The sequence below is a fragment of the Mixophyes fleayi genome, chromosome 7 (genome assembly GCF_038048845.1).
Source record: "Mixophyes fleayi isolate aMixFle1 chromosome 7, aMixFle1.hap1, whole genome shotgun sequence".
Taxonomy (NCBI): domain Eukaryota; kingdom Metazoa; phylum Chordata; class Amphibia; order Anura; family Limnodynastidae; genus Mixophyes; species Mixophyes fleayi.
Window position 1 is genome coordinate 78,251,163 of NC_134408.1, and position 24,073 is coordinate 78,275,235.

At 46.4% G+C, this 24,073-nt stretch overlaps 1 protein-coding gene across 2 annotated transcripts in view; it reads left to right on the forward strand.

Moving 5' to 3' along the window:
- The window catches only part of WDR75 (WD repeat domain 75), a 123,333-nt gene that overhangs the window by 40,569 nt on the left and 58,691 nt on the right, over positions 1 to 24,073 (forward strand). For both annotated transcript variants that reach the window (XM_075180016.1, XM_075180017.1), the window contains 2 exons: positions 120 to 278; positions 18,041 to 18,100. In XM_075180016.1, the coding sequence (XP_075036117.1) occupies positions 120 to 278; positions 18,041 to 18,100 (219 nt within the window). The remainder of the gene's footprint in view (positions 1 to 119; positions 279 to 18,040; positions 18,101 to 24,073) is intronic.

The following is a 24,073-nucleotide window of genomic DNA, read 5'->3' on the forward strand; positions in this document are numbered from 1 at the left end:
CCACTAACCAGTATATTATTAGTATGGAGTACTTTTTGCAAATTTATGAGCAGGAACTGAAAATCGAATATTTCATATTTTTCAATTGAGCGTTTTCTATTCCCTTTTCTTTTTTGTAGGTACCATGCTGTTTAGTGGTGGTGTAGAGTCTGTGCTTGTACAGTGGTCTTACAGCTTGGAACAGAAGAGGGAATTTCTCCCACGCTTGGGAGCTGCTATTGAACACATATCCACCTCCTCTGATGGCTCTCTGCACTGTACTTCTCATACAGATAACAGTAAGCTAAAAGCATGTTTTTCTAGTTAGTTATATATGTCTGTAAATCTTCGCTAATGACGTAGGGTACGTCACAGGATTTCCTGTAGTAGAGGTGTTTTTGTTAAGATGCACACATTTATCCATACCCTTTTTAAGGAATTTAAATAAGCAAAAATAGAGGGGAAATGCCTGTTTCTTAATTCTATCCCTATATGCATTTAGCAAATAGCCCCCAAATATATATTATTTTTTCTATATATAGTCTTTTAGCTATTCCAATAAGTTGAATTCAAAATGTGTACAAATCCTTAAGGGGGAAGAAAGGTAGAAGATATACATATATATTCCTGTTTAAACAATAGTGTATATCAAATTGCCCACAATGGTGTGTATAATGTCCTACGGCTGTTTTGATGCCCCCCAAGCACCTTTGTTAAAGGCTGCCAAATGCAAGTCTGTACTAAATAAATTTAAATAAGCATACTGGTGCCAAACAAACATACACCACACCCCCAATTACTCACAATCTCATGTGATCAATACGACATTATTACATAAAGCAATAATCCGAATGACATCCCCAATGATATTCAATGATCACAAAATATCGCTTCAACATACCTAGCTGCAGAAAATAAAACCAGTATTCAGAAATTCTGGTTGCAAATACTATGCATGAAGTGCCATGACACTTACTCATTGATAGCTGTTGCTAAGCAACCAACAACTAATGTTCTATCATATGCTCTAACTCCGATCATATGATCGGGTGGACTAAAGAAAATTGATTACCTGAGCAACAAACCATATTCTGGTTGCTGCTGCAGTCGCATGACTGGGTCCGCAATGATCAAAGACATGGAGGTAAGCTTCCTCGTACATTTAAGTTTTGGATGCCTAGTTACGCAGTTTCAATGTTATGTCCATTTTCTCTCTCCTACCGCTGGGGGACACTGCAAGACATTGGGGTATAGTAGTGGGTGTGGGAGTTCAGGCACTAAAACTTTATGGTTTTTACTCCCCTCCTCTGCTATGCCCCTCCTCTCCAGTAGATACCTCATTCTTTTTTTTTTTTTTTTAGTGCCTTAGGAGTTTGGCCAGTTTAGTATAGGCTCCTGCCTATACCTAGTTTTGTGATAGGTTTCACGTTTTTATTTTAGCTTTCTTCAAAGGGGTGCCTCGCGGGGATCGATCCTAAGTCCCAGAGAGGGTGAATAGTCCTGGGCTTCCTTCATCCTGATCCCCGCGCAAGTTAAGAAGTGGCTGATGCCCTGGTCTTCCTTGCCCCTGTCTTCCTTGCCCCTGTCTTGCCGGCAGTTCCTACCCTAGAAACGAGCTGTTAGATGTCAGTTACGCCATTAGGGCTTTAGGTGCCCATGGAGGTAGTCCTCTTTTAGCGGGCCACGGAGATAGGTCGTCTGTGGGAGATCTAGGATCCATCTCTCCCCGTCGACGGACTAGCCGGCAAGCCCCCTCCTCCATACCCCCACCTCCCCTAACAATGAGCAGCGGGGGTCTATTAGCACTCCGCTCTATTATAGAGAGCGGCGCTGCATGAGGAGGGCATAAAACACACGCTAGCCTGGGCACTGTAACGAGCGTGTTGTGGAGCAGTTACCAACAGCCATAGTTTAGATGAGCTGCTTGGTAACTTAGTGAGGAGCATACATTTTTTTGATGAGGGGCGTACCTGGAGGAGGACCTTCGTTTTCCGCACTTCTCAGGATCCTGCACAGCGGAGTCGCCATTTTCACCTCATATCGAGCAGCTGCATGTCGCTTCTATCCTCTCATTTACCTCTTCTGTGATTGGTATTGTTAACTCTGTGTTTGTTTGTGTACAAAAACATTTTAAACATTCATAGTAGATTCTTCTGCCTAGCGGGAGAGGTTAAAGTTACTCTGGGGCAGATTTGTACCCGGGTATATAGATCTGGCTACAAATCGTGTACTGCTGTATTTTGACATTAACTGTTGAGACAATAATTATTTATCTGTCTAGTTATAATCAGTTCATTCTGTATTTAACCAGTTATGTCTAGCAAAGAGACCCCTGATAGGGGATCCTCTGGAGGGTCTGCAATGTATTTTACTTGTGCCACATGTAAAGTAAAACTCCCAAAAGGACAGCATGACGAGGGTGCCCTTTGCGCTGCTTGTGAGGCCGGATCTCAGGAGTGTCCCGCCCCAGCACAGACACCGGTAGCCATGGAAGAGCTGCCTTGGATTAGGTCCTTTGCCTCTGCCATGGAAAAGTTTACTACGGTGATGTTACAGGCTGCAGAGGTACGTCAGAATACTGTTGCAAACTCTCGGGTATCTCTCTCTCTGCAGAGCAGCACTCCACTCATATAGAAGCTGGGGGGGGGGGGGGGGGGTGACCAGGTGGAAAGTGCAGGCACATCCTCACAGAGTTCTTTAACTCAGAGTGATGATCGCCTACTTGCGGTCTCCCACAGAGCAAAAAGGGTTTTACTAGATGTAAACCAGGGTCGTAGCCCAGGCTCAGATATCCCATCCGATGAGGATGGGAATTTAGACTTGGATACTCAGGAGGAATACTCACTGAGTGTTATGTCCACCTCGGTAGGTAATATTGAGAGTCGAGTCTGGTGTTGGGCATAGCTTAGGTTTCGCTGACCCTGCACCCTCGTCTCCCTCAGGTTTCTCCATTTTTAAAAGGACTAAATCTCAGGTTTTGTCTTTTTCTCCGTCATCAGAGATGGTGCAGATAGTGACGGACGCTTGGTTAAATCCAGGAAAACAGTTCGTTATGCCGGGTAGATTTAAGAGTCTTTACCCTCTTCCGGCAGAGGATTCTATTAAATGGGAGGCGTCCCCTAAGGTGGATAGACCGATCGTCATGTTGTCCTCTTCCTCTGCCATACCTATCCAGGAGAGAGTATCTCTGAGACCCTACAGACAAAAAATGTGACAATGCTCTCCGGTCTGCATACATTGCTTCCGGCAGCTTGTTTAGACCCACTATGGCAATTGCATGGGCAAATAAGGCGGTACAGATGTGGGCGGAGCAGTTGGTTTCGGCCATTTAGAGTAAGGCTACACTGCCAGATCTCCTTGTTCTCACTGAACACATTCAGGAGACGGCGGATTATGTAGGACAGACAACCATGGATGCAGTAGCAGTCAATGCCAGGATTGGCGACCTTATTATTGCGTCACGACGTTCCCTATGGTTACGTTCGTGGACGACGGATGCTGAGTCAATAAGGTCCTTTGAAATCCTGCCTTTTGATGAAGTCACTATGTTTGGGGCGGAGCTTGAGAAAGTGATTAAGGTAGCCACAGGGGGTAAGAGTAATGTTTTTCCCATGGGATCTCATCAAGCTCGTTTTTGCTCCTTTCGCTCCTTCTCTCTCAGGGCCGTGGCAGCCCACCAAGGGGTCAGTCGTCCATTTCTAGAGGGGGTGGTGGCAGAGGTAGGGGCGCTCCCAGACGGGGAACGTCGCGTCCCAGTGAAAAACCTGCAGCATGACTCCTTGGCCCCCACGCGGGTACCCGTGGTGGGGGCACGGCTCCTTCTCGTCAAGCGCCAGTGGAGGTCAGTCACGTCGGACGCTTGCATTCTAGGAGTGGTGTCAATGGGTTATGTCATGGACTTAATCCAGTCTCCGCCAACAAGGTTCCTTTCTTCACCAGTGCCCGCTTGTCCCCTCAGACGTCAGGCCCTGCTTGATGCAGTGTCGAAGCTTCAGGGAGCGGGAGTGGTGGTTCCGGTGCCGGGGAAGGGGTCAGGGGTTCTACTCCAATCTCTTCTTGGTTCCGAAACCGGATGGAACGTTTCGCCCTATACTGAACCTAAGGTTTTTTAAACAAGCAAGTGGTAGTCCAGAGGTATAAAATGGATTCTCTACGGACGGTCATTGCAGGGAAGGAAGAGAGAGAGTTTCTAGCTTGCATCGATATAAAAGATGCATATTTGCATGTCCCCATTTGGGACCAGCATCATCGTCTTCTGAGGTTTGCGGTGGGACCCGACAATTTTCAATTCAGGGTACTCCCTTTCGGTCTGGCTTCCGCTGCTCAAGTTTTCACCAAAATTATGGCCGTCATGGCGAGTGTCCTGAGACGAAGGGGAGTCATGATAGTCCCATATCTAGACGACCTTCTCTTAAAGGCAAAGTCTGCAGAGATCTTAGCTCGCCAGGTTCAGACCACATTGGAATTCTTGGAGGACCATGGGTGGATTCTGAATGTGCCTAAATCATTTCTCATTCCAGCTCAGCGCATGCGCTTTCTGGGATTGGTGTTCGACACAGGGGCTCAGAGGGTGTTCCTACCTCAGGACAAAATCATCGCCCTCCAGCGGAGAACCAGAGTGCTATTGGATCGTCCTCGTGTGTCCATGCTCACCTGCATGAAGCTTCTAGGGACCATGGTGTCTGTTTACGAGGCGGTTCCGTGTGCCCAATTCCATTCTTGCTCACTTCAGCTGGAGATTCTTTGGAAGTGTTCGGGGTCACAGGAACATTTGGACAGGCAGATCATCCGCCTGTCACGATCAACTCGGCTGTCATTGACGTGGTGGTTGTCCACGAGCAATCTGAGCAAAGGTCAGACCCTCCAATCGGGCCCCTGGACCTTAGTTACCACGGACGCAAGTCTTTCGGGCTGGGGAGGAGTCACGGGACCCTTAAGATTTCAGGGACTCTGGTCTCCCCAGGAATCTGCTCTTCCCATAAACGTATTGGAGCTGAGGGCGGTTCACAGGACTTTGACAAAGGCGCAGGGGTTTCTGAAAGGAAAACACCTTCAAATACAGTCAGACAATGCCACGGCCGCGGCTTACTTAAATCATCAAGGAGGAACTCGCAGCCATGCAAAAGGCGGCCAAGATTCTAATCTGGGCGGAACATCATGTACCCCAGATTTCGGCTGTATATATCCTGGGAGTAGACAACTGGGAAGCCGATTTCCTCAGCAGGGAGAAGGTTCATCCAGGGGAGTGGTCCCTGTGCACGGAGATCTTAGACCCCATCTCTGAACTAGAAGGGCGAACAGAAATAGACTCATGGTTTCCAGACTGAATTGTCAGGTTCCTCGGTATTGCGCAAAGTCCAGGGACCCTCTAGCACACGCAGCAGACGCCATGGCGATTCCGTGGCGCTTCAGGCTGGTGTATCTGTTCCCACCATTTCCGATGCTGTCTCGGGTTCTGAAGAAGCTGAAAAGAGAACGCGTTCCCGCGATCTTAGTAGCTTCTCATTGGCTTTGCAGGGCGTGGTTCTCTGCCCCCTTCTCCACCATGATTTAGATTATCTGGCTTTGACGGCGTGGCTACTGAATCCTTAGTTCTCAAGGCTAAGGGTTTTTCGTCACGGGTTATTGCCACCATGATTAGGGCAAGAAAGTCATCTTCGGTTATATATCACAGGGTCTGGAAGACTTGTATCCTCTGGTGTGAATCCAAGGGTTTCCATACTTCCAGATTTAGCCTGTCTAGACTGTTGGCTTTTTTGCAGGAGGGCCTGGATAAGGGACTCAGACTGGGTTCCCTTAAAGTTCAGGTGTCTGCGCTATCAATTTATTTTCAGCGTAAGCTGGCGTCTCTGAGTGAGGTCCAGACTTTTTTTTACAAGGGGTTCTTCATATTCAGCCCCCATTTTCTCATCCTGTAGAACCCTGGGATTTAAATTTTGTGCTGAGGGCACTTTGCCTTCCACCATTTGAACCCCTTCATACCGCAGAATTGCACCATCTTACTTGGAAGACTGCGTTTCTTCTAGCTATATAGTCGGCTAGGAGAGTGTTGGAGCTGGCAGCGCTCTGTTGTAACTCTCCATTTTTGGTGTTTCATGAGGATAGAGCGGTGTTACTTACTAAACCCTCCTTTATTCCAAAGGTAGTGTCTAGGTTCCATCTCAACCAGGAGATTGTGGTTCCGGCATTTCGGCCAGATTTGTCGTCTTCTTCGGTTGACTCTGTCGATTACGATTTACATCTGCTGGAGGTGGTTAGAGCTCTCCGGTGCTATGATGACCGCACAGCCTCAGTTTGCAAAACAAAGGATCTGTTTGTTTTATACAACGTAAAGAAGCGTGGCTGGCTGGCATCAAAACAGACTATTGCTCGGTGGATCACTTCCACTATTAGCCTGGCTTATGTCCTAGCTTCTCGGCCAGTTCCTCGTGCGCTTAGGGCTCACTCGACCAGGGCTGTTGGTGCGTCTTGGGCGGCGCGCCATGGTGCTTCGGCTAAACAACTGTGCAAAGCGGCCACTTGGACATCTGTTCATACTTTATGTAAAGTTTTACAGATTGCAGGCTTTCGCATCTTCTGATACGAGCTTTGGCAGGAAAGTATTACGTGCAGCCGCTCCAGAGCATTCCCTCCCAAGGAGGCTGTTTTGGTATGTCCCCAATGTCTTGCAGTGTCCCCCAGTGTTAGGAGAGAGAAAACAGGATTTTTTTCTTACCGTAAAATCTATTTCTCTTACTCCACTGGGGGGCACTGCGCTCCCTCCCTTGCTCTGTAGATGATCTGATTGTGAATGTTTTTGGCTTGCATTCTTTGCCCTTGGGGCAGCTCCTTTGGTTAGTCAAAATAGAGGTATCTACTGGAGAGGTGGGGCATAGCGGAGGTGGGGCATAGCGGAGGTGGGGCATAGCAGAGGTGGGGCGTAAAAACCATAAAGTTTTAGTGCCTGAACTCCCAAACCCACCACTATACCCCAATGTCTTGCAGTGTCCCCCAGTGGAGTAAGATAAATAGATTTTGCGGTAAGTAAAAATCCTCTTTAATCGCTACCGATAGACATTGTCCAATGTGATTATTGTGGTTCCAACGCACAGTGATTTATTCGCAAAATACAGCAGGATTTACAGCAAGCAATGCTAAAGCATAAGCTATAACAATGAAACAGGAAAATATAAAAACTGAATACATTACATTTTCGCTAGCGCTTCACCTGGGCCCAAGTCCATGTAGTTTGCAGTCAGGAAGGTAGAGAATGATGGCTCAGGGAAGCTTGCTTATATGCAGTCTCGGTTAACAAAAAACACTGATGTCATTATGTATACAGATAATCTTCAGAGAGGTTTTCATTGTTCCAGGTAGAACGATGTTTCAGTTGTTTGTTACTGGTCATAGGTCAGTTCACTTGATCTTCTCCAAGGGTGGTGGGGTAACTTCCCCCAACTGTTGTCTACGTGTTTTCCTTCTGTGTGTGGGTCAGTTTGAACTGGTTGCTCAAAGTACTTTTGAGTATTAATCTCATATTGCTTATTTCTTGCGACTGCTAGATGCCATCGCTTCTCTGTCCAAACCGGGTTAATTCTGGTGAAATACGCTTTAATATGAGACCAAACGGTTTACCTTTTAGATGATCTGAACCATAAATACCCAAACTTTAATTTTATCTATGTATAAATAATCTCTAATACATTTTACAATGTGCTCTGATAGGTCACTGTTCAGATCACCTAATGGTCGTCTGTGGTAAACATGGCTTTATATAACAACGGGCAGCAAAAGACTCAAACTAACAACTATGAACATGAATAATGATATAAGCAAGCAATCTAGCATTCTTAATGAAAAGGCCCATGTGTAACTATAAAAGAACGAGCAAGACCTACACCAGATGATGATTACAAGATAATATAACATGCTTGTTATTATACGGTATAGTGTAAGATCTGGGCAATGCATAAAGAGATGTAATCAACATTAAATTTCCTTTAAAACAGTTGATTGAAAAATGTATATATGTAACCAGAAGTCTTTAGATGATTGCTTTCTATACAACTATCTGTACCATAATATTTACCCAAAACCAGTCTGGTATGTTTAAAGATAATCATGAAGAAAAGTATGCATAAATTCATGTGGAAGCAGGAAAAATGGGTAAGCATAATGTTTTGAGCGACTTTGACAAGAGCACCGATTCCGTCAGAGCATCTCCAAAACAGCAAGTCTTGTGGGGTGTTCCAGGTATGCAGTGGCTAGTACCTACCAAAAGTGGTCCATGAAAGGACAACTGGTGAACGGACTACATGGGTGCCCAAGGCTCATTGATGTACATGGGGAGCGAAGGCTAGCCTGTCTAGTCCAATCCCACAGAAGAGCTGCTGTAGCACAAATTGCTGAAAAAGTTGATGCTGACTATGATAGAAAGGTACACTCAGCGATGCTAGGAATATGTAAACGCAGCTCATGTTTTGATGAACTTATCTATTCCTGACGCAATGCAACATATCGATCTCCACTAAAGATAACAAAACCCAAGAGATTTGTAATTTGGCGCTAAACAGCCCTGAGATTGAACCGAGCTATCAATTCACTTTCAAATCCTAGTGTGAATGAATTGACAGCTAATTTACACAGGAAAGTTATCAATATATATAGAGCAACACTAGTATGCAATTTATATGCTAACTAAGCCTTAACTCAATTAATATCCAAAATAACTATAAAATGATTGCAGTTGTATTTAATACCTTGCTAAGATTTCCAGAACAAGCTTTCTGGATGGCAACAAATGTATCCATTGTTATAAATATTTTGGAAACCAGAGAAGAATATTGACTCAACGTTGCAAAATAGATGACGGCACAAAAAACCATACATCTAACACAGGAATGTCTAATGATCTGATTACCACTATCTATAGTGAATTATATATAAATATTTATCTAAAGGACTTAAGGTGTGCTCAGCATTTTAATATCACATTAATTCAATATTTGCACACTCTTTCTCTGTCTTTCTTTTGGGGACATTGGGGCATAGAGTAGGACCTGGGTGAATTGCACTTTAAAACTTCCATAATTAGCCCTAGCTCCTGCCTCTGTATGGCCCACTTCCTCTTTAGCCCCAGTTTAAGTGCCCAGCAAACGGACTGTGTTTGGGCTAAACAGAAGCTCAATTCTGTCATTTTGTTCTTTTATTTTCTTTTATAATCGGAGGCTTCTGCCTCCTGTCATGTGACAGCCGGTGGTAGTCAGAGCTGTGGTTGCCATTCGTCGCTTACAGCGCACAGCACGGGTGGCTGTGTTCATGGTGGAGTGGGGAGTTCATGGTGGCTCTAGGCATCAAGGATGCCTATGTTCCCATCTGGGAGAGTCATCAGTCCCTTCTCAGGTTTGCAGTTCGGTCAGAGCACTTTCAATATCAGGCTCTTCCATTTGGTCTGGCCGCAGGTCTTCAGCAAAAACATGGTGGCCATGGCTGCTTTGTTGAGTTCTTTGGGGATTACAAGCATCCCTTACCTGGGCGATCTTCTTTTTGAAGGCAGAGTCTCTGGAGGAGGTACTTCAGTCTCGTATCCAAGTAGTGATACTAGAATCGCACAGTTGGATTCTCAACTTCAAAAACTCCCAAATTGATCCCATCCCAACGGATGATCATTTGGGGATTTTTTTCCGACACCCGACAATAACGTGTGTTTTTACATTCGGACAAGATTCTGGCTTGCAGAAGATGGTGAAATCTCTGGTGGCAAAACAGACCTCTGTGCATTTTGGCATGAGGTTTCTGGGCAAGATGTTATTGACTTTCGAGGAGGTCCAGTTTGCTCCTTTTCATGCACAGGAGTTTCAGTTGAAACTTCTGTCGAAATGGAACAAATCCCATCAGAAACTGTTGGCCCAGACATTCCGCATGTGCGTCCGTTGCTTCTTTGTTGCTTGCAGAAACAAAATTTCTGCAGGGGCCGTCCATTCTCGCTCTGGGATGCTAGTCTTCAAGGTTGGGGAGCGGTCTGTCTTCACGCTAGGTTTCAGAGTCTTTGGACCCTGAAAGAATCCAAATTTCCAATCAATGTATTAGAACTGCGGGCAGTGTTCCCGTGCTCTAAGAAGTGCGCAACATTTTCCGCAGGGAAGGGCTGCGAAGATAGTCAGTCAGACAAGGACACTGCAGTGGCCTACCTTAATCGCCAGGGCGCACCAAGAGCCAGTTAGCCCTGCGAGAGACTCGCAAGATCTTTCAGGGTGCCAAAGCTCATGTTCCGGTGATCATGACTATCTTTATTCCGGGGGTAGAAAATTGAGAAGCCGATTTCCTAAGCAGGCAGACTCTACATCTGGGAGAATGGTCCCTCCATCTGGAGGTGTTTTGGCCAGTTGGACAGGTGGAATAATTCGGACGTCGACATGATGGCATCTCGGTTGAACCACAAAGTTCACCTCTTCTGCTCTTGGGGCAAGAGGTTATCTGGCTGTCTCACTAGACACCATGTCTGTTCCTTGAAAGTACTACTTAGTGTATCTTTTCCCACCGGTAGCTATGCTGCCACGGGTGTTAAAGGTAAAGATTGAGGGTCTAGTGGTGCCGGATTGGCCTTAGAGGACCTGGTACACAGACGTGCTCTCCTTGGCGGGAGTTCGATTGTGGCGTCCACTGCTGCGCCCAGTCATATTAACTCTTTTGTCATCTATTGACCCTAAATTTGGTGTTGAATGCTTTACAGCATCTGCCTTTTTGATCCTCTGGATACAGTGAATTTCAAATTCCGTGCCGCGTAGGTCCTACTTGTCTGCCTGCTCTCTCTGCCAAATATTAACCCTCCATGGAGCCAGACACAGTCGTTGGTGGCTGGGGTCTGTCCTCCATGTACACAGAGCATGCTGTCTGCACACACTGCGTCTGGAGGGTTGGCAGCAAGTAAGTTAAACAGAGGGTAAAAAATTGGTGTTCCCTGAGCTAGCTGTTTTTTTTTACTAAAAGCAGTCTTTTTAATTGGGTAGAGATAAGGTTCTATTTTTAGCTCAGTTAACAGGGTCAGGCAAGGGTCACTGTCTCAGTTAGCCCTGCTAGGCTGTGGATTGGTTGAGGTGTTTGTCAGTCTTAGACGATAGTCAGTCCAGAGCTGGGCCCTGAGGGGGGGGGGGGGGGGGGCAGTGCTTTCCTCTTCTGCACTTCCCCCGTGGTAGTCTCTCACTCCTCGTGTGTAGACACCTGAATAGGCAGCCATCTCAAAAGCTCCTGCTTCTCCCCTTTTCTATCCTGTATACTGTAAGGTAAAGGTTTGGGGGTGGTGTGTCTAGTCTTTGTATTTTTTACACACTAAAGAGCTTTTGGCTGTATTGCAGGCTCACTTTCTCTTGCAGTTTGTGTGCTGCTTGTTATCTGTTTTGTGTGTATTTCACTGTACTGTTTTTTTTCCATCTTTGAACATGTCTGAGAGGGAAAAATCTACACGTGGCAGGGCTGGTGCTACTATGCTAAGTTTCACCTGTGCTGTATGTCATGCTAAGTTACCGTCTGGGCAGCCAGGAACACAGGCTCTGCGCGTTTCCTGTCGGCCCACGGAGACTACTCCGGGTGAAACAGTTGCTGTCTGTTCAAACACGGAGGAGCCTGCTTGAGCTCGGTCTCGATTTAATACGGTGGAACAGCTTGCTCAGAAGGTACAGTCTCGGGCTGCTTAATCTTCTTATTCTGCTTCCTTAGTTCAGGCTTTGCCTGTTGCTGCTCCAGTGCAGTCTGTAGAACCAGCCTGGATGCAGGGACTTGCAGCCTCAGTACAGGGTCTGGTAGCGGTCTATTCCTCCTTGGAGAGCATGATGCAGTCGGCCGCACCGTCTTCCTCACGTAAGCAGAGGCGGGTGGCCGCATCCTTTCTGGCACATGATTCTGATTGTGGTTCCTAGGGCTCTGACATAGATGCTGCTTCTCTGGTGGAGGAGGTTCAACCTGATCGTCAGAGTGTTGAGGAGTTAATTCAGGCTGTGCATCAGGTACTTGATATTCCTGAGGAACAAGTCCCTGAGCCTTCTGGATCCTCTTTTTGAAAGACGCAAAAAGAGGGAGGTGGTTTTTCCGGCCTCTTCCCATTTGGAAGATTTGCTATTGAAATCTTGGACTTTCCCAGACAGGAAGTTTCAGGTGACTAAGCGACTGTAGTCGTGTTATCCATTTCCCCCTGAAGTCCTCGCTAAGTGGGAGACGCTTCCTCAGGTGGATGCAGCTGTGGCGCGGTTGGCAAAGGTAACTACTATTCCTCTGCCTAACCAGGCCACTCTTAAGGATGGTGCAGACCGGAAGGTTGAGACCCTTAAGTCCATTTTTGTGGCAGCTGGTGCTTCTTTGAGGCCTGCTTTGGCATGAGCATGGGTTAACAAAGCTGTTGTTCGCTGATCGGAACAATTGTCTGAAGGTTTGTTGGCAAGCCATCCTCTGAACTGCTTCCTTTAGTGGAGCAGATCCAGAAGGCAACGGATTATTTAGGAGAAGCTGCTATGGAAGCGGGGACAATTGGCGCGCGCATTTCTACCTTGGCAGTTGCAGCGCTTCAGACTCTTTATATGAGCCTCCCAGGACTTTAGCCAGAGTCCAAAAAGGACCTCAGCTTGATTCCTTTATTAGTCAAGCAACAGGAGGTAAAAGCACTTTCCTCCCTGTCAGTGTTCCCAAGCAGAGGATGTCTAGATTTCGGGACTTTCGTTCCGCGGGTAGGTCTCGAGGACCGTATTCCTCAGGACAATCCTCCAGAGGTCAAACATCCACCCCTAGAGGTGTTTTGCAGCGGGGACGTCAGGCCTGGTCTGCACGGCGTCCAGCTGCAAATCCGGCGGACAAACAGCCTGCATGACAGGGTTTTTGCTCCTCCACTGTCATCAGTGGTGGGAGCCCGTCTTCTTCGTTTCAGGGATCGGTGGTGTCAGTCCACTACCGATGTCTGGATTCGGGGAGTGGTGCACTAGGGTTACAAGATCGATCTGCTCGGTCTGCCTCCCAGACGGTTCTTCACCACAGGGCTTCCGTCATGTCTGAGAAAGCGATTGGCTTTAACAGAGGCGATTCAATCCCTTCTGTCTGCCGGAATGAATATTCCGGTTCCCCATTCTCAAAAAGGTTTGGGGTTTTATTCCAATCTTTTTCTTGTGACAAAACCAGACGGCTCGTTCAAACCGATTCTCAATCTACAGGCTTTGAATACTCAGGTCAGAGTGCCCAGCTTCAAGATGGAATCTTTACGCTCGGTCATTCTCGGCATGGAACAGGGAGAATTTATGGTGGCTCTAGATATCAAGGATGCATATCTCCATGTACCTATTTGGAGGGGTCATCAGTCCCTGCTGAGGTTTGCGGTTCGGTCAGAGCACTTCCAGTTTCAGGCTCTCCCGTTCGGTCTCGCCACAGCTCCACAAATTTTTACCAAGATCATGGCGGTTATGGCTGCTTTGCTAAGGGCCAAGGTGATTACAATCATCCCCTACCTGGACGATCTGCTTCTAAAGGCAGATTCTTCTCAGAAGGTTCTGTTGCATATTCAGGTAGTAATCCAGACCCTGGAGTCGCACGGTTGGATTATCAACTTCAAAAAATCCAAGTTGGTCCCATCCCAGTGGATGGTGTTTCTAGGTCTCCTATTCGATACCCGTCTGAGACGGGTATTCTTTCCTCAGGACAAGATTCTAGATTTACAGGGGATGGTGAAATCCCTGTTGGTGGCAAGGAGACCATCCATTCATTTTGCAATGAGGCTTCTGGGCAAGATGGTAACGTCATTCTAAGCGATCCAGTTTACTCCGTTCCATGCGCTGCAGTTTCAGTTGAAACTTCTGTCGCAATGGAACAAATCTCATCGCAATCTGTCGAGTTAGGTTTTCCGCCCGTCTCCGCAGACGCGTCAGTCGCTGATCTGGTGGCTACACAGGCAGAATCTCACCAGGGGACGCTTGTTCTCTATTTGGATTTGGATTCTGATAACAGACGCCAGCTTTCGGGGTTGGGGGGGATGTATGTCTTCATGCTCAGTTTCAGGGGCTTTGGACGCACAAAGAGTCCAAGCTTCCAACAAATGTCTTCGAACTGCGCGCAATGTTTCACGCTTTAAAAAGTGTGCAACATTTGCTGCAGGGAAAGCCAGTAAAGATCCAATCGGACAATGTCACAGCAGTGGCATATCTCAACCATCAGGGCGGCACCAGGAGTCCTTTGGCCATGAGGGAAGCTCGCAGGATATTTCTGTGGGCCGAAGCTCACGTTTCGGCACTCGTTGCCGTTTTCATTCCTGGAATAGAAAATTGGAAAGCAGGCAGATTCTGCATCCAGGGGAATGGTCTCTCCATCCAGAGGTGTTTCAACAGTTGGTGGTGAAATTGGGTCAGCAGGATGTCGACATGATGGCATCTCGGTTGACTCACAAGGCTTCCTGCTACTGTTCCCGTGCAAGAGATCCCGGGGCAGTCGCGTTAGACGCTATGTCAGTCCCTTGGATGTACCGCTTAGTGTACCTTTTTCCTCCGATAGCCGTGCTTCCACGAGTACTGAAAAAGGTGGAGAGAGGGTGTTCCAGTGCTTCTAGTAGTGCCGGATTTGCCTCGCAGGGCTTGGTACACCGACGTACTCTTCATGGCAGGAGGTCTGTCGTGGCGGTTGCCAATGCGCCCAGTTCTACTATCTCAGGGTCCCTTTTGTCATCAAGGTTTGCATCGTCTGGCTTTAACGGCGTGGCTGTTGAAGCCAGGATCCTAAGAACTAAGGGTTTTTCGAGTCGGGTGGTTCAGACCATGCTCCGTGCTCTAAAGCCGGCTTCAGCCAAAATATATCATCGAGTCTGGAGGACATATATTGGTTGGTGTGAAAAGAAGGGGTATCCTACATCTTCTTTTCGTCTGGCCAGGTTACTTAAGGTCTTGCTGGATGGCTTGGATGCAGGTTTGTGTCTCCGTTCTCTTAAGGGTCAGGTATCGGCTCTTTCAATTTTCTTTCAAAGAAAACTTGCTGCTATCCCTGATGTGTAAACTTTCATTCAGGGTGTTCTCCATGTTCAACCTCCTTATATTCCTCCGGTTCTGCCATGGGATTTCAATTTGGTGTTGAGGGCTTTACAGCATCTGCTGTTTGAGCCTTTAAAAGCAGTAGATTTCAAATTTCTTACTTTGAAAACGGTTTCTCTTTTAGCCATTTCAACGGCACGCAGAGTTTCAGAGCTTGCAGCTTTGTCTTTCAAGCCTCCTCTGCTAGTTTTTCGTGAGGATAGAGCAGTCCTTCGTACTAAGCCTTCCTTCCTAAAGTTGTATCTAAGTTTCATTTGAATCAGGATATTGTCATTCCGGCTCTGATTCCTCGTCTTCCAATAACGATAACTCCATTCGTTATCCTGATGTTGTTCGTGTCTTGCGAATTTATGTTAAAAGGTCTCAGAAGTTACGTAAAACTGAGGATCTTTTGATTCTTTACGATGCTCACAAAAGAGGCTGGCCAGTTTCTAAGGTGACCATTGCTAGGTGGATTACGGCTGTTATCTGCCAGGCTTACAGTGGGGCTGGGGAGCCTGTCCCAGATAATCTATGGGCGCATTCTACAAGATCTGTAAGTGCTTCCTGGGCGGTCCGCCATGGTGCCTCCAGTGAACAATTGTGTAAAGCGGCCACGTGGTCTTCTGTACACACTTTCACAAAGTTTTACAGATTTAATGTGTTTGCCTCTAGGAATGCAAGTTTTGGGAGAAAAGTGCTTCAGGCAGTTTCTTCTGTGCATTTACTCCCGTGAGACAGCTTTGGGATGTCCCCAAGGTCCCGGTGTCCCCCAAGGGATGTGAGAGAAAATAGGAGTTTTATTCTTACGTAAAATCCGTTTCTCTTAATCCATTGGGAGACACCGGGTGCCCACCCTTAACGCTATGGTTTTTTTTTCTGTTTGACATGTTTGATTGTTAAGAGAATGTTGTGCGTTAAGATTATTCTCTTTTTTGTTTGGTTCTCTCTTTCTCCCTTTCTGGGGCCTTGGTTAAACATAGACTGGCTTCTAGTAGGAGGTAGGGTATAGAGGGGGTGGAGCCAGAGCTTTTCTTTTAACTGAAAGTTAAAGTGCCAGCGTTTCGCCTGTCCTACACTATACACCAAGGTCCCGGTGTCCCCCCAACGGATTAAGAGAAACGGATTTTACGTAAGTATAAAAATCCCATTTTTTTTTATACTTGCGTAACATCCATTTCTCCAAGTCCAAATGGTGGACACTGGGCGCCCACCCGTGACACTATGGTTTCTCCTACTGTTTGACATGTCTTGGTTTTAAGAGTATTGTTTTTTCCCCCCTTTTTTTTTCCCTGTTTATCTCTCTTCTCTTTCTGTGGACTTTGTTAAACATAGACTGAGGCTAAACAGGATTTATTGTAAAGAGAGGGAGAAGCTCCCTACTCTTTACCCAATGGACAAAGAGAAACTGATCTTACGGGAGTATAAAAATCCTATTTTCACTTCAGTTAATGTCTAGCAGTTTTTTTTTCAAATGTTAATATTTAATCCAATTTGGTAGCTGCTCCTCTAATAAATTGTCATATATTTTTTATATTTCTTATTGATGATTAATTGCACTGAAATAGCTACTTAACTACAATACTAGTGCAACAATTTCTGGCATGTATTCTTGATCTACTCTGATACAAAAGAGTCAGAACACATAGTGCCCAGCCTGCTGTATAGCTGCAGGCCAATCAGAGTGCCCATGCTGGCCACTGTCCACCTCCTAAAGTGCATACAATGGGCACATGAGTGCCAGATCTGGACCATGGAAGATTGGAAGAAGATGGCTTGGTCTTATGAATCACGTTTTCTTTTACATCATGTGGATGGCCGAGTGCTTGTGCGTCGCTGAATTGGGGAAGAGACGACACCAGGATGCACTATGGGAAGAAGGCAAGCCAGTGGAGGCAGTATGATGCTGTGCGCAATGTTCTGCTGGGAAACCTCGGGTACTGGCATTCTTGTGATTGTTACTTTGATATGTACCTGCTACCTAAACATTGTTCAAGAAGATAAAGTTAGGCGCTCATAGACTGTTGGTGTCTTCCTTATGATAAATATATTACCACGAAGTAGGAGTGTGGGATAATTGGTATATGCAATGAAATAATGCTAATATGAAATACATATGTCTTATTTTAAATTTAACTTAATTTTTTTATACTTTATCTTCTGCTCGGTTGAGTTTAGGAACCCCAGTTTGGGATTTCTGTTTAACAATAGATACTATTGTTATTATGTTCATGTTCTTTATCATGTCATGTGAATAAATGGACTTAAACCGATCCACTGATTTTTGTAGGAAGATTAGAACATAACATATAGTGTTTAAAATAAGACATTGGTATTTCATATTGGCATTATTTTATTCCATATACCGATTATCCCAGACTCCTACTTTGTGGTAATATATTTATCATAAGGAAGACACCAACCTAGTCAATCAGCTTCTACTTTATCTTCTTGAACTGTTATTTAAGGGAGGCACCCCACCTAACTGGTTGCAACCAAAAAGGAGTGCAGTCCCTCAATTTGTTATATTTTTACCTAAACATTGTTGCAGATCAAGTACATTCCTTCATGGCAGCGGATAGTGGTGGCCTCTTTCAGTAGGATAATACGCCTTGCGACACACTGCAAAAATTGTTCAGGAATGGTTTGAGGAACATAACAAATTCCCCAGATCTCAATCCGATCGAGCATCTGTGGGATGTGCTAGAAAAACAAGTCCGAGCCATGGAGACCCCACCTTGCAAGTTACTTAACTTAAAGTTTATGCTCCTAACGTCTTGGTGGCAGATACCACAGGACACCTTCAGAGATCTTGTGGAGTCCATGCCTCGAGGGGTCAGAGCTGTTTTGGCGGTACAAGGGGAACCTACACAATTTTTGGCAGGTGGCTCTATTGTTGTGGCTGATCGGTGTGTGTATATGTTTTTTCATTTTTTTATACAGATCACCACTTATGGGTTATATATAATTAATCCAGTGTCTGTACCCCTTTACAAAAGATTTTTCCCTTCATGTGAAATGTGTACTTTGTTTTTTTTTCTTCCCTCTCATAGAAATTACAATCATTGACGCTGGTTTAAAAGTTTCAGGGATCATCCAGGGCCTGGTGAAAGGTATGCATTTTATGTGTCCATTCAATCAGCATAATAAAACTGACCAATAGCAACTTTATTTGTTTTTAAAATACTAAAATACAGATATGACCATGGAACACTCTGGGGAATCCTTTTACAAATTAAGATGTTGTCCACTTAAACACTAGAATCATGTTAGTTTGGGGTTTTTAGAGTGACTGGGTACACACTATACAAAATTTCTCCCAATACAATAGCTTTAATGATTTTAACAACAATTGTCCCAATCAGCATGCCGATTCATGTGTACACACTGTACACATTTTACACAATTTACCTTCAGATCTGTGCTCATCACCTGTCATGACCTTCAGCTGAAAAGATTGGGACTCTGCACACTTCATAGAGATCTATGGACACTGCCGGTCATGAATGCGTATGCACTACAGAATTGGAACAACATTGTTCAATAGTGGAACAGCATTTTTAGTCCGGTTTAAAAATCAAATGAAAAGATACAATGTGCTTTGGAACGATAATCGTTCATCGTTGCAGCATACACACGAATGTGATATCTGGTCATTTATCATTTGATTATCCCAATAATTTTTGAAAACACTATATATAGTGTGTACCCAGCCTAAGAGATAAGCAGCCTGCTAGTAATTAACGCAAAGAATGACTGCAGTATGCATGAAATGCATCCATAGTTACAAACAGTGGAATAAAGTACCCGATTTTAAGTTTGTGCATATGGATCGTAATTCTTATATAAAACTAATGTGTATTCCCAGATTTAAGTGGGTTGATTAAGGTATAATTTATCATATTTGTAATTCAGTTTGTAATTTTTTTTGTTGATTTTTATGCATTTTATTTCATGGATTGGTTGAGATAAATACTGAATTTAATTCTATCATCGAATTTTAATATTCTTTTAAGGTTTTTGTTTTGCAGCATGGAGAGAAAACATAATAATTTTTTACTCATCGTAAAATCCTTTTCTCTGACTCCATTGGGGGACACTGCGCACCCTCCCTTGCTCTGTATATAGTTCTGTGTGTGAAAGGTATTATCATATGTTTTTATACTTTGAGACCTTCCAGGTATTATCACCTCCTTTCCTCTCACGCTTGGTTAGTCAAAACTGAGGAATTCACAGGAGAGGAGGGGCATAGTAGGGGAGGAGAGCAAAGATCTACTAGTAGATAAAGTGACAAAGACTTCTGGTCCCAATACTATACCCCAATGTCTCGCAGTGTCCCCCAATGGAGTCAGAGAAAAGGATTTTACGGTGAGTAAAAATCTTATTTTCTCTTTCCTTCCATTGGGGTACACTGCGTAAAACTCTGCGGCCAAAGCTTGCATCGGCCAACGCGAAGCCTTGTAACCTGTAAAATTTGGTGAACGTGTGGACGGAGGACCATGTCGCCGCTTTACACAACTGTTCCGCCGACGCACCGTGTCTAGCTGCCCAAGAGGCGCCTACTGCTCTGGTAGAATGCGCCTTTAATCTTAGCGGGACGGGTTGCAAGGCCGAGGTGTAGGCCTCTCGAATTGTGGATGTGATCCAGCGGGCATTGATTGCCTTGAAGCTGGCCTACCCCTTCTTGTTGGCGTCATAGAGGACAAATAGATCTGTGGTTTTCCTAACAGGAGCCGTGCGGTCTATATAACAGTGCGTGATCGGACTGCATCAAGTAACTGAAAAGCCTCCTCTTGGGATTTCTTTCTGACCCTGAACGCTGGAACCACTATCTCTTGGTTAAGGTGGAATCTGGAAACCACCTTAAGGCTGAACGAGGGCTTAGTACGAAGTACCGCCCTGTCTGAATGGAAAATGAGAAACGGGGGGTCACAGCGAAGCGCCCCTAGTTCCGACACTCTACGCGCTGACGCTAGAGCCAAGAGGAATGCTGTTTTCCACGTCAAGTGTCTCAATGTCGCCGAGTGTAAAGGTTCAAACGGGGACTTGGTGAGGGCCCCAAGGACCAAGTTGAGGTCCCAAAGCTCCACTGGATGAGAAAATGGGGGTTGTATGTGAAGAACCCCCTGCAGAAACATCTTAACGTTTGGGAAGTCTGCTATCTTTCTCTGAAAGTACACGGACAGAGCAGATACCTGTACCTTGAGTGACCCTAGGCGGAGGCACTTGTCTAGGCCGTCCTGTAAGAAGTCTAGTAAGCGTGTGAGGGAAAATTTGGAAGTGTGGACTTCCTTAGATTCGCACCACATAATGTATGCCTTCCAAACCCTGTAATATATGGAAGACGGTGACGGCTTTCTGGCCCTGATCATGCTTGTAATTACTTGCTGCGAGAGCCCCCTAGCCTTGAGTACTCGGGTCTCAGTAGCCACGCCGTCAAAGCTAACCGATCTAAAGCTTGGTAGAGGAAAGGACCCTGAACCAGAAGGTCTGTTCGCATGGGAAGGCGGAATGGGGGGGCTGCTGCCAGCCCCAGAAGGTCTGTGAACCACGCTCTGCGTGGCCAATACGGGGCTATTAGAATCGCGGGCACCCGTTCTTTTTTTAACTTCTTTAGCACCCGAGACAGCATGGGGATGGGGGGAAATATGTAGACCATGCGAAACCTCCATGGGGTCGTCATGGCATCTGTTAGCTCTGCTCCTGGGTCTCGTGCCTTTGCACCGTACCGCTTGACCTGATGGTTTAGTCTGGAAGCCATCAGGTCGATCTCTGGGGTGCCCCAGCGATCCACCAACAGAGAGAATACCTGCCTGTTTAGGGCCCATTCCCCTGGGTGGAGTCTTTGCATGCTGAGGAAGTCTGCTTCCCAATTTTGTACCCCCGGTATGAAGATGGCCGAAATCTTGGGTACATGAAGATCTGCCCGTGCCATTATCCGTTCCGCCTCTCGCATTGCCGCTGAACTGCGAGTGCCGCCCTGGTGGTTTATGTAGGCTACCGTGGTGCCTTGTCCGATTGTATCTGTAGGGGCTTTCCTGATAGGAACCCCTGGGCCCTTGTCAGATTATTGTATACTGCTCTGAGTTCCAGAATGTTTATCGGTAGTCTGGCTTCCTGAGGGGACCAGAGCCCCTGAAGCCTCAGGTGTCCTGTTACACCCCCCCACCCTGACAGACTTGCGTCCGTTGGGACAAGCGTCCAAGACCAGGTTTGTAAGGATTGTCCCTTCAGATTGCTTCTGGATATCCACCAGGCTAGGGATAGTCTTGTGCGTGTGGACAGGTGAATGATCTGTCTGTCTAAATGGCTTTGGGATCCCAACCACTTGTGTAAGATCTCTGTCTGAAGTGGGCGGGAATGAAACTGCGCGAATGGGACTGCTTCGAATACCGAAACTATTGTTCCCAGGAGTCTCATGCAACTGAGGACAGAGACTCTCTTCTTTGCTAAGAGGGCTTTTGCCTTCCTGCGCAGTGCTAAAGCCTTGTCTGGTGGGAGATATATTCTCTGGGTCTGAGTGTCAATTATCAGGCCCAGGAAACGCATCTGCTGCGCTGGGGTTAGTGACGACTTTGGTATGTTCAACACCCAGCCGTGGCTCCGAAAGGAATTCCTTTGTGGTCTCTATGTGCTGTGATAGGAGAGCAGCTGACGGGGCCTTCAAGAGAAGGTCGTCGAGGTAGGGGATAATAGTAATTCTTCTTTGCCGCAAGAGACTCGCCATGGTCTCCATGACCTGGGTAAAAACCCTGGGAGCCGTTGCTAGGCTGAAGGGGAGGGCCTTGAACTGAAAGTGTGCCTCTCCTACCGCAAAGCGTAGAAGGCACTGGTGTCCCTTCCATATAGGAACATGCAGGTAGGCATCCTTGATGTCTATGGATGCTAGGTATTCCCCTTGCTCTATACTTGCTATTACTGAACGCAGGGATTCCATGCGAAATTTCTGAACCTTTAGTTGCTTGTTTTGCAACTGGAGATTTAGAATGGGCCTGAAAGTGGCGTCTGGCTTTGGTACGAGGAAAATGTTTGAGTAAAACCCTCGACCCCTCTCCCGGGGAGGTACCCGTACTATTACCTGTGCTGCCAGAAGTCTTTGGATGGCCTCTTGGAGCGCCTTGCGCTTGATTGGACAAAGGGGGAGGGGGGTGCGGAAAAATCTTTGTCTGGGGGGCTGGGCAAAGTCTATGACGTAGCCTCGGGACACTATCCCTCGAATCCAGAGATCCGTTGTGGACGCCCACCATTGATCCCTGAACTGAAGGAGTCGTGCCCCTACCTTTATCTCCCCCTGAAGGGCCCCGTCAAGTGGAGTTATCTTCCGCAGGGCACGAGGATCCCCTCCTAGTAGCGCCCCTGCCCCCTCTGCCTCTATTAAATGCTCCTCTAGAAGCTGCGAACTGGCCTCTAGGGGGGCTCCACCGCCTCGGGTAAAGTTCAGAAAGGACCGAAATCTGCCCTGGCGGGGTCTATTGACTACCGTCGGGAGAGCAGTGCTCTTCCCCTCCCCCCCCCCCTTCTGTAGTTTCGTGAATTACCCTCTCGAGTTCTGAGCCAAAGAGAGTTACGCCATGAAAGGGTAAATTCTCTAGAGCCTTCTTAGAATCAGCATCTACCGCCCACGATCGAAGCCATAGGCTACGGCGAGCCGCCACTACAAGTGCAGAGGACCTAGCATTACCAGATACGGTGTTTCTGTGGGCATTTGCTACATACTCATACGTCTCTAGGACGTGCTCTGCTACGTCTAAGAGCTCCGTGCAAGGCGTGTTGTTCTTAAGGCCTCTAATTAATTCCTCCGTCCATAGTTGAATGGCCTTGATAGCCCATGCTCCGGCCAAGTTTGGTCTAAACAAACTGCCAATTGCAGTGTATGCTGAACGGAGCGCCAAGTCGCACTTTTTATCAGTGTGATCTTTGAGGGTTATCCGCTCCTGAACGAGGATGGCAGAGGATGACGCTAGCCGTGCTACTGGGGTATCTACCCTAGGTAAAGCTTCTCATTTTACCGCCTCCTCTGGTAACAAGGGGTACAGGGATTTGAATCTGGACGGCATCATACACTGCTTACTTGGCTTTTGCCAGGCCTCCGCTATAATCTCCAACATTTCTGGTGAATGTGGAAATGCTGGTAATTGTGCCTTTGTTCTCTTAAAAAGGGAGACCCCTGTGGGTGCCGAGGGCTCAGGTTCAGCAAACCCCAAGGTATGCCTGATCCCTAAAATGAGACCATCCACACTATTTGCCGATGGCTGCATCATAGTCATGGTGGTCTTCACCCTCTGGGTCTAACTCTAACTCTCTTTCCTCAGGTGAGGAAAAATCTGATTCCTGGTCTTGAATCGTATCGGAGATAATCCTCTTGCCCCTATGAGTAGTAGATATTAATCTATCTTCCCTGAGGGCTGCCCCTGTCTGTGGGGCTGAGTTTTCATCAGCCTGACTGTGTATGATAGTGAGTGGAGTGGAGCTTTCACGTACCTCTGCTACCCGCAGCATGGCGTTAGCTAGTCTTTCCACGGTTGATGAGAAAGATCATAGCCAAAGCGGTTCCTCCACTGCTGTAGACGCCTCCTGGGTTGAACCTCTTCGCACCTGGGCATCAGCGGTACATGCTGCGCAAAGGGCGTTACGGTCTGTCTGTCCAACTGAAAATTTAGTATTACATTTGGCACAGGTATAATTCAACGCAGAAGCTACAGAGTGTCCCTTGCTTTTTGCTGTCCCCTTCTCAGCCATTGTCCTTTCTTAAAGAACTTAAGATAATACAGTGTTAATGAAATTAAAGGCTGATGGCTGTTAAGCTAGGTAATCTACCGAGTCTCTATACAGGGTAGTCCTAGAATGGCAAAGCACCCCTCCTCTAATCATATAAGGTACAGTGCTGTCTGTGAAAGAACAATAGTACAATAAAATCAGTTCTATAATAACAAAACCTTCGTTTGTAAGCTTAATAGGCACCAGCCTGTACCGATAGCCGAGCATGTCAGCAGAGGAGAGGCAGAGTAGGAGAGTCGGGCGGCGCTGCTCCGGTGGTGTCCCTGTGTCTCCACGTGCAGGCTGAATCCTGATTGTGGCCGGAAATG